The sequence below is a fragment of the Hipposideros armiger genome, unplaced genomic scaffold (assembly GCF_001890085.2).
Source record: "Hipposideros armiger isolate ML-2016 unplaced genomic scaffold, ASM189008v1 scaffold_12, whole genome shotgun sequence".
Classification (NCBI taxonomy): Eukaryota; Metazoa; Chordata; class Mammalia; order Chiroptera; family Hipposideridae; genus Hipposideros; species Hipposideros armiger.
This window is the reverse complement of record NW_017731362.1, coordinates 4100579-4111459: the sequence shown is the minus strand read 5'-3', so window position 1 is coordinate 4111459 and position 10881 is coordinate 4100579. Positions and strand designations below refer to the sequence as shown.

General features: G+C 35.8%; 2 protein-coding genes across 2 annotated transcripts in view; both read right to left on the bottom strand.

Annotated features, from left to right (window-relative positions):
* LOC109394195 (mitogen-activated protein kinase 6) overlaps positions 1-10875 on the bottom strand; it is a gene marked incomplete at its 3' end in the record, with an annotated part of 20362 nt that extends 9487 nt beyond the window's left edge. Inside the window, exons 1-3 of the mRNA XM_019664068.1 lie at positions 10788-10875; positions 8922-9066; positions 3754-3918 (exon numbers count right to left, since the gene is read on the bottom strand). Of these exons, the coding sequence (XP_019519613.1) occupies positions 3754-3918; positions 8922-9066; positions 10788-10811 (334 nt within the window). The remainder of the gene's footprint in view (positions 1-3753; positions 3919-8921; positions 9067-10787) is intronic.
* The window catches only part of MAPK6 (mitogen-activated protein kinase 6), a gene marked incomplete at its 3' end in the record, with an annotated part of 33999 nt that continues 23120 nt past the window's right edge, over positions 3-10881 (bottom strand). The window contains exon 2 of the mRNA XM_019663960.1: positions 3-1191. Within this exon, the coding sequence (XP_019519505.1) occupies positions 3-551 (549 nt within the window). The remainder of the gene's footprint in view (positions 1192-10881) is intronic.

Here is a 10881-nt window from a genome sequence, read left to right as displayed (position 1 = left end):
TGGGAATAATGGGGATCCATGATCCGCGCAAGACCAAAGTCACCTATCTTCAGCACCAAGTCTTCAGTATTAATGAAAAGATTAGCTGGTTTGAGATCTCTGTGCAGTACGTTTGCAGAGTGAATGTATTTGAGCCCACGTAGCAGCTGATACATGAAAAGCCGGGCATGCTCTTCCAATAAAGGGCCCTGCTCCAGCACATGAGCCAAGTCTGTCTCCATGTACTCCTGAACAATGTAAACACTGTTCAGTTCAGTAAGAGAGACCACATCGTCTGTTAACTGGCTTCCACTAGGACCAAGAATTTCAAACACTTTCACAATGTTATCATGGTCAAGTCTTCTAATAATTTTGATTTCACGTAGAGCATGTTTGACACTCTGGGGATCAGTAAGGACAATTTTCTTGATGGCTACTCTTTTGTCACAGTCATTGTCTACAGCAGAAAAAACCAAGCCATTGCCTCCACAACCTAATGGTTTTAAGTCCATATACCTAGAGCCCAGATCAAAACCATGAATGTTCATGAGACTTTCAAATTTCTCTGCCATTTTGAAACCTTTACTATTGCCTTTTCCTTTCGAATTGTTGAACTTGTGTAAACAAGGAAGAAAACTGGCATCAAAAGGAAAGATCTTTCAAAAAGGGAGAAGAAAAATAATTTTGCTTCCACAGCAAGATGGTTTCTTGATGTTCATTGCATATGCCAACCAGGCCTGTTGAGTTCCCCTTTAGATTTACTTAAAGCTCAAAAAGCTCTCCTCATATTGAGAATTAAAAAGATTGCAGTACTCATAGTTCAAGAAAGGGGCAGCAACTCTGCAGACACTTAAAGAAAACACTCAAGAAACTCAAACGGAATGAAATGACATACTATGCACTCAGATTTACTGTGCTAAACGATTTAACATTTAACAAAAATGTGAATAAATATGCACACAACAGGCTTCTATGAACATTCTCCTCACAGTGCAGATACATTCAGTGTTGGACTGGTCCTGAGCAGCATCGTTCTAAGGTGCTGGTAAGCACTATTTCCGTTTTGCTTCTTTTCTTCCTTTGTTGCTGTATTTTTCAACAGGAAGCCTTGGCAGCTGTTAGTTAACAGAAGATGTCTTTTGTTAGTGATCAGGTGGTTCCAGCTCACCACAATCACAATCAAAGCTACCGTCCATCTTACTCCGATACAACCTGCAGGATGAGAAAAAAGAAGGAAAAGAGTCACCACTGCAGGAAATGCTCTTTTCTTCAACTTTGTAAAATGATACAAATTGGTCATTCAGCTATAAACTACTCCTGGTATAGTAAACTTATTTATTTATAGCCCTAAATGGAAAGATTACCATCAATCAAAAATAGCTATCCATGTTGTAAGCAATTCACATGTGTTGGCTCAGACTCCTGATCCCAGCATATTAGAGTCTTTATAACACTTAGGCTCATTAGATTGTATCATTTCTTAAATGCCAATGAGTGATGGAAGGAAAGTTCATAATATTTTTATAGACTTCTTTAAAATTTTTTGAGGGGTAAAACATCAGTAACATAAAAGAATAAGTAAATAGCATACCTATGACTTGGCAACTTTTCTTCAAGGAATACTCCCTACAGAAATGCTTGAAAATTGATATACAAATGCTCACTTTTTTATAAATACTAAAAACAGCCAAATTTTCAATAAACACATGAGTTAAATTCATTTAGTGGATTACTAACTATATAGTAGTAAAAATGAATACAGATGGTTGAAATCACAAAATATACATTTAAAAAGCAAACTGCAAATAGAAATGTGTATGCTGGAACTAGTTATATCAGGTTCACAAATATGCAAAATAATGCCATATTATGTAGCAAAAGTATAAAAAACATGAGATTGATAATAAATCTATGATAATAATGTCCTTAAGGAATGAGGGACGGGATTAGGATCAGGGTGAGGTTACACAGTATGCTTCAACTGTATCTTTAATGTGTTATTTCTTTTTAAAAAACTGAAGTATGACAAACTACTAGAATCTTATGGAGCTGGGTGGTATTTATATGAAGAGCTCATATTACAGTGGGGGAAGACAGACCAACAAATAAGCAAAACACAGATGTCAGATGGTGTAAGTGGTGTGAAAAACATAGACAAAGGGAACAGGGAGGGTGGTTAGGGAATGCCTCTCTGATAAGGTGATACTGGAGCAAAGCTCTAAAGGAAAAAGTAAGGGAGTGGGTGGGCCTTCAGGGATCCTATGTGGGAGTAACTGTTCCAGAGGGGCTAGCAGTGAGGGTAAGTGTGCATCTCAAGTCTAAGAAACTGTAAGTCCAGTGTAATAGTTCATTTAAATATGTATGCAAGTAATACAGCCTAACTCTTTTTTTTTTTTTTTTTTTCCAGATAAATAGTATTTTATTCTATAGAGTAATAGTTCTAGATATGTTACAAATAAATCAAAACAAAAATATATCTGAAAGAACTTTTTAAGAATAATATTTTAAGAAAATTGGTTTTAATTTTTTCAGAGGGAGCATCTTTAAAAATCATGATATTTATGACAAAATGCACATGATTTAAAGAGCTATATTAGTAATAATTAAGATATTTCAAGTGGAAATTTTATATTTATATGTTCCTGTGCTTATCTCGTTTTATCGCTTTGATNCTGAACAACAGCTCAACCTGGAGCTGGGCTGCTGAGGGCCAGTGACACTGCCCTCTATAGCTAAGATGCTGAACAACAGCTCAACCTGGAGCTGGGCTGCTGTGAGTCGCTAGCGATGGCATTGGCTGCAGCCATGGGCTACCGTGTGTAGCCAGCAGTCAGCGTGAGTGGCCCTCAAGCCGCCAAGAGCGGCTGTCCAGAAGCCAGTGACTGATCTGCCTCGCCTGGGAAGAGCACAATGATGGTGCCAATTTGGGCCAGTGAAGCAACATCCTCCACAACTAGACTGAAGAACAAAAGGATAGCAACTTGTCTGTTCTCCTTCCCCCAACTCCCCAATAAAAATCTTTAAAAGAAAAAAAAAAAAGACTTTTGTATCTTATTTATGTCAACAAATCTAAAGATATGTCATTCTATTTTGAGACATGATTGCTTTAGTGGTCAACAAAGTTTTGATTCTCTCTAAGTTCCTACTACTTTCAAGTTTGCAGAAATTGTCACATTAGCACCTAATACTCCTAACACCAATCCGCAAACTCTTACATGATATGTTTGCTCATATGGAGTTTTGCTCTTTCCTCCATCTCCTCCTTGCCCTGAAGGCTTTGCTTTCCCTCCACTGCCCAACTAAATTTACTCTTTCATATCTAAATTATATTCATACTCATACCCACACTTATTTATCATGTAACCCTCACAGAGCTCCATTCCACTTAGGGAGGGCCAGTGATTCAACATGCTTATCTATGGTAGATAACTTCCATCTTACAGAGATGTAAGCTGGAAAAGCAGATGCAGTTAGAACCAGGAGAAAGGGGCGCACTTTTTAGAAAGGAAAGTTATGCAGAGGAGCAAAGAAACAGATCCCAGCCTAAGTGCCAGGCCAAAAAGGTGAAAGTGAGAGTTTAAGTTGTAAGTATACTTTAAGTGTCTGAAAGACTATTTGGGAGAAAGTCGCACATCTAAGGATAAAAAGCTAAAGCTTCCCTACACAGATCCTGCTTGCTTACACTTACACACTCACACGTACTTACACTTACACACACACACACACACACACACACACACAAATTACATGATGGTTATTCTTGAGTCACAATACCTTCTCGACTAATTCCCGGAAGCAGCTGAGTTAAAGGTTTGTGTGGCTCAGTCATGTCATTTCTAATGTAAACTGGAATTACGCTGAGAAGCTCCTGACGATCTTCCTCGTGTACAACAGGAATAGATTCTAAAATCAGCTGCATCTGTTCAAGTTCATGTGCACCTGAGTGAGATTAAAAAAATACCAAATACAACGTAAATAAACACATTCCTCAATGTTTATTTGGCAATAAACATTCTAAAGCTATAAGAAACTAACTTAAATATTGTAAGGACCACTGGGGGAGGAATGGTTTTAACTGAATCAATCAGCAGGTTTTATTGTTTTGAATATCATCAATCTTCTCAAAAAGCCTATCTATTTCAATTTATACTCATTGATATTTTTAGTTTTAGCTCTTTGTTTCCAGAAACTGACTCTTCAAGTTTGGCCTCATACTAATGAAGGCATCACAAAGTAGAAAAACAAACAAAAAAAATAAATGAATTGGGACACAAGAGACCTGGATTCTAGTCTTAGCTGTACCACTAACTGGCTATAACTTTGGGAATATTTAACATGGTGATGACTTGATTTCATCATCAATAAAATGGAGGATTGTACTAGATTTGTGAAACAAAAAGTTTTATACTTATGTGTTAGGCTCAGTTGGCAGTTCAGGACCATTATTATATAAAAGAAGAAACTTGGGCCGGCCGAGTGGCTCAGTTGGTTAAGAGCTCGCTCAAGAGTTTGAGCTCTGAACAACAGCGGTTCGAGTCCAGCCCGAGCTGAGCAGCCGCTGAGCTGCCAACAGGTAGCAGGATGGCTCAGCTAAAAAAAAAATAATAAATAAAAAAAATAAAATAAAATAAAAGAAACTTTAGGCTACCAAAAATAACATTCAGTTTCCTTTTCCACTAATTTCTAGAAATTCATTCAACATTCAAATTTTTCTTGAGTGCCTACTATAAGCAAGGCACTTTAGAGTACAGCTGTGAAACAAAACAGACCAAGTCCCTACCTTTGTGGAACTTACAATCTAGTGGAGGAAGACAGATAACTGTAAACATTTACGTTGAATGGTGACAAATGCTATGAAGAAAAATAGAGTAAGCTAAAGGGGATAGAGAGCACCGTTGGGGGTAGAGTTGTTAATATATATAAGATGACCAAAGAAGGCCTCACTGAGCAGCTGAAAGTTCAGGAAATTAGGGAACACACCATACATTCATATGGAGGAAGGGAGTTACAGGAAGATGGAAAAAAACCCTAAGGCATGTCCAAGAAACAACAATTAGGCAAGTGTAACTGAAATGGAGTAGCTGTGGGGAAGTAACAGGAGATGAGGTCAAAGTGGTACCACGACACAAAGAGTCTGCTTTATCCTGAACAGGATGAGACACCATTACAGAGTTTTGAGCAGATAAATGACATAATCTGATTTTTGTTTTCAGAAAACTACTATGGCTGCTATGTGGTAATTAGACTACAGATGGCAAATATTGAAGCAGGAAAGCCAATTAGAAAATCCTACATTAGACCAGGAGAGATATAATGGTTGAATGAACTGGGGGGAGGGGAATAGTGATAGAGATAATAACAAGTGGTTAGATTCCAGATATATTTTTAAGAAAAAGCCCACAGGATCTGTATTGACAAAAGTGAAGAACAACGCCAAGATTTTGGCCTGAGCAACTAAAAAGTGGATCTGATTTACTACAATGAGGAAGACAGCAGAAAGAGAAAGAGGGAAAAATATCAGAAGTTCAGTTTTGGATAGGTTAAATTTGAGAAGCTATTTAACATCCAAAGGATATATTAAGTAGTAACAAAAAATATGGCTAGGGTACTTCCTGTAGGTTAAAAATACACAGATTTCCAATGAATGCTCAGACCTTGCCATTTATTGCTCTACTCATTTGAGGTCTATACCTAATAAACACTTAGATCTCCCTTGTGCTGCTTTTATTGAATGGTTCACCTACCAACAAAGCATTATAAGAAAACTACAACTGGATCTTTCAAATAATTTCACAATTGCCATTAATTAAATGTTTAAAGTTTACATGGGTTTAAGATCAAAATTATGTTATTTAAAAGTGGTTTTTTTAAATCCTTTTTATTGCTGTATGTAAACAATGTGTGAATATGCCAAATGAACATTGAAAAATATATTACCTTTGTATAATCAACACAGCAGTAAATTTTGACCCCATTTCATACAACTTGGAGCATGACCTAACAATTTTAAATTAAATTAAATTTCTGGTGCTTGCTTTGGCAGCACATATACTAAACATATTATGTTCCTAGTAAAATATTCATTATTGTGGTAGCTTTAAAATATGTCCACAAATGCTTTGATACTCTTCACTTCAAACGGTGGAATCCAATTCCGCATCCCTTGAGTGTGAGGTATACTTAGTGACTCGCTTCTAACACATAAAAGAAAGGTGAAGTGATAGCGTCACTTCTGAGTATAGGTCACAAAAAGACATTTTGCATTTATGGTCAACTGATTCTTGACAAGGAGGTCAAGGCAATTCAATGGAGAAAGAATAATCTTTTTCACAAATAATGGTGGATAACTGGATATCCACATGCAAAAGAATGAAGTTGGACCCCTACCTCACACCATACATAAAAATTAATTCAAAATATCACAGACCTAAATTTAAAAGCTAAATTATAAAACTCTTAGGGGTTAAGCAATAGTTCCATAAATATAACACCAAAATTAGAAGTAACAAAAGAAAAAATAGATAAATTAGACTTCATCAGAATTAAAATCTTGTTTCAAAAGACACTATCTAGGAAATGAAAAAGATAACCCACGGAATGGGAAAAAATAAGTACAAATTATGTACCTGATAAGTAATTTCTATCCAGAATATGTAAAGAACTCTTACACATATAAAAAGACAACCCAATTAAAAAATAGGCAATGGATCTGGATAGGTATTTCTTCAAAGACAATATGTCCAATGAGACATGCTCAACATCATTAGTCATTAGGGAAATACAAATAAAAAACACAATAAAATACTACTTCATATCCAAAAAGACAGACAATCAGACACACTACACTTTAAATAAGCGTTGGTGAAAATGAGGAGAAACCAGAGCTTTCATATATTGTTGGCTGGAATGTAACATGGTAAAGTTTTGGAAAACGGCCTGACATTTCTTCAAAAAGTTAAACAACATAGATACTGCTAATGGTTATAGGGTATCTTTTAGGAGGGACAAAAATGTTCTAAAATTAGGTGGTTATACAATCCTGTGAATATACTTAAAAAATATTGCACTGTACAATTTAAATGGATGAATTGTAATAATACATGAAGTATATCTTGATAAAACTTAAAAAAAATATATGTTCAATTTCTCCTTGCTCTCTCTTTTGAATCATTCATACTACTGGCGGAATACTTCACAATATGGCCAGCTGCCATGTTGTGAAGGCTCTCAAGCAGTGCTATGGAGAAGCATACATGGTGAGGAACTGAGGCCTCTCGCTGCCAGTCACGTGAGGAAGCTATCTAGAAGTGGATCTTCCTCCCCACGCAAGTCTCCAGATAACTGTAGCCCCAACCAACATCTTGACTAAGCAAATCTGATCTAGAACCACCTCGCTAAGCCACTCCCAAATTCCTGACCCATAGAAACTGTGAGATAATAACTGTTATATAAGCCACTAAGCACTGAGGTCATTTGTCACATAGCAACGAATAACACAATAATCATTTTATATATGCTGGAAGGTGCTTGAATATCAGGAATATAACCTCCAATTACAGTATTGCTCCTCAGAAAAAGTTCAATCCAGGAATCACTGTATTTAGTGATTTAGTTCCTAGGAATCACTGGTATTTTTCTCATAGTCTTCCAAATTGAAATTCAATCACTATCACACATCATGGAAGAAATTTCAGATAAATTTAGAGTAAAAATTACAAAGGACTGGTTAATGTTATGTAAGCTGAGTGCTGTAAGAAGTACTGGCATTAAAAAAAAAATGTAAGGGCATTTATGCATACCATCCATTCATCAACAATGCTCTCCCTATGCACTCTAATCTTTCTTTTATTAATCCTTCTTTTGTAAGCAGACCCTGTTCCATTCCCTTTTTTCTGCTCTTAGCACAAACAGGGTGTGGTAGGAGGGCCACTCTAAGATTGGTTATAGAGGGGGGGGAAAAAAGTGTCTAAAGTGAGAAAGACCTAAATCATCATCACATCACTTCTCGAAAAATATCTTCAGTGCCCTATTTCCTAGTTTTTCAAATGGAAACTTCTCTGCCTACTTTGTAAGTATTTTGGCCCCATCTTAACTAGTCATAAATATCTTCATTATTTTTTGACACCTTGCTTTCATCCACCCTTTCTCACTGATTTATGAACATACCAGGCTCATGCCCTTATTTTTACAGATAGCCTTAAGTAGATATCATTTTTTCTCTCTTTTTACCTATCAAAATTCTATTCCTATGCAGTAAAAACCCCTTTGATGCCTTTACGCCTTCCATTCTAGCCATCACTGATGTAAGCCCCTCGAAGTTTGCAACTCTTATAGTCTGTACTAAGGAATTTTATACAAACTCATACTGTGCTTTATGATACTTGGTGTTTTTCATGGATTATTCACCCTTTCCCATCTTAACTAAATTCTCTCTCTCACACTTCTTTGGAATCCCTCACAACACCAAACTGAGTAAAACATTACTTGTTTGGTTGTTTCTGAAAAGTCACAACAGTCAGACAACAGGCTATGGCAGTTCAACAACAGGGATGACTAGGAAGTGGGCAAAGAAAGAATTACTGGATTTTTCAATGATAGCTAAAAAAATTTCACCAGGAAGTAACGATCATTGACAGAACTAGGTAACACAGATTACCAACAAGTATTATGGACCTCCAAAATATGAAATTATATTTAAGAAACAAGATAGATACAAAAGAATGCTATGATTCTGACTAAATTTACTGAGTAAACAATTCAGTGAATATGTGAATAAGTTTTCTCAATTTTTTTAAATATTAAAAACACCATTTTATCTTAACATTTTAATATTACAGACTACAATAAATTGTTTTAAATCTTATATAAATCTTGCTTCACAGGTACATGCAAAATTATTTCTCTTTGGGATATTTTTTTTCCATGTATTTTAAATTTCTAACCTGCAAAGAGGGTTTTACCAGTCAGCATTTCAGCAAAGATGCAGCCTGCAGCCCACATGTCAATGGCTTTAGTATAATTATTAGGAGAAAGTAAAAGACGTGGAGATCTGTACCATTTAGTAACCAATCCTTCAGAAAGATGACCCTGAAAAACAAACAAAAATATACTTTAGTTTTTTACTTTAGCTGAAGAAGAGTACATAAAATTTGATTCATTAAAGATTCCTTAGCCTGCAAAAACAAAACAAAAACCGTAATTGTGAAATCTTAGTAACATTGATTTCTGTGCCTATTTTCAAAGATCTTGCACTTTTGAGGCTGAGGTTAAACTCTCCCTGGAATACACCATCTATAAGATGATGCTCCCATGAAGTCTGCTGACCAAAATATAAGAATTTAGTGCTCACTCTAGGCCACACATTGAAAACATGTTTCAGAAGAGGAATTATTTTTCACTTGATGTCTTAAGTTAATTAAGGAGCAGTTATGCATCAAACCAGTGAGAGAAAGGTAGGGAAGAGCACCAGAGGTGCTACTTATATACCAAAGCCCACCTCCTTACTGACAACCCAGGGGACCTGGCTCTACTACATATCCCATTCCTAATCAATTTTATGACCTTACATTTATAAAGCGTTTGACAAAATCAGTTATACATATATTGCCTTGTTTCATCCTGAAAACAACCCTGAGAAATTGTGAAGGTAAATATTAATTCCATCTTACAGGGGCAATAACAGATAGATTAAGGAATCTGCTTAAAGTCATATAGCTTAGTTGAGTGTAGAAATGGAACTCATTTTTAGATAGTGTAACTCCTAATTCAGTGTTCAACCCACAGTACTTCACTTTTACCCATAAAGAGGATGTGGTCATCCATTTCAATACTTAATTTCTATGTTAAACCTTTTTTAATTAAGTTACACTTAATGTGAAATGATACTTATGAATGAAAAGATTTTAGACATGTGCTATGGGAAGCCAAACAAGCAGACCTCCTAGGGTTCTTTATCACCAAAGCAGCTCCGCTTCTATATTTTAAACACCAGGGTTCTGCACACCATTTCATTTGAAAACTAAAAGACCAAGCAAGGTTTGGCTCGGAAAAAATTAACGCCTTGTACGAAGGCAAGTTGTTATCTAAACCAAAGCTACTATGAATCCTTTTGGCTATTCGTATTGCCTATTTTATCTTTATCAAATTTAAATTTCAAACTAAATTAAGTTTGTCTAAGTAAGGCATAACAGAAAAAATAGTATAGACTCAAAGGAACAGAGAAGACCTAAAAGTTGAAATAGCATTCCCCTCTTACCTTCAGATAGGACAACGCTTCTGCCCTAAACACATAAGACTACCATATTTCCCCATGTATAAGACACACCCTTTTTCGAATAATTTGGGGTCTAAAAACTGGGTGTGTATTATACCGTGGTTGTATAATGGTTGGTAGTTTTCACAGTGATGAGAAGTTGTATGAATTTTATGATGAATAAAACTTGAGTTCAATAACTTCATGTAATACATTTTTTTTCAAATTTCGGGCCCCAAAATTAAGGTGCATCTTATACATGGGAGCATCTTATACATGGAGAAATACGGTATATCCCACTTTTAAATAAGAATTTCAGTTATAATAAATAACCATACACTTTTAGGAATTTGTGTTTCAATAGGATCCCACTCGACCTTCATTTCAAACACAGAGAGACTGTGAATGAAGGTAGATCTATATCAGGTAAAAATGGTACTATGTAAAGTTTAATACAATTAACTAAAAATTTTGCCACAATATATAAAGGAACTACAAGGACCTATTCCTGATGATGTACATTAGTGAAGGTCTATCTCAGCGGGCTTCCACATACCTTATGGGAATAATGGGGATCCATGATCCGCGCAAGACCAAAGTCACCTATCTTCAGCACCAAGTCTTCAGTATTAATGAAAAGATTAGCTGGT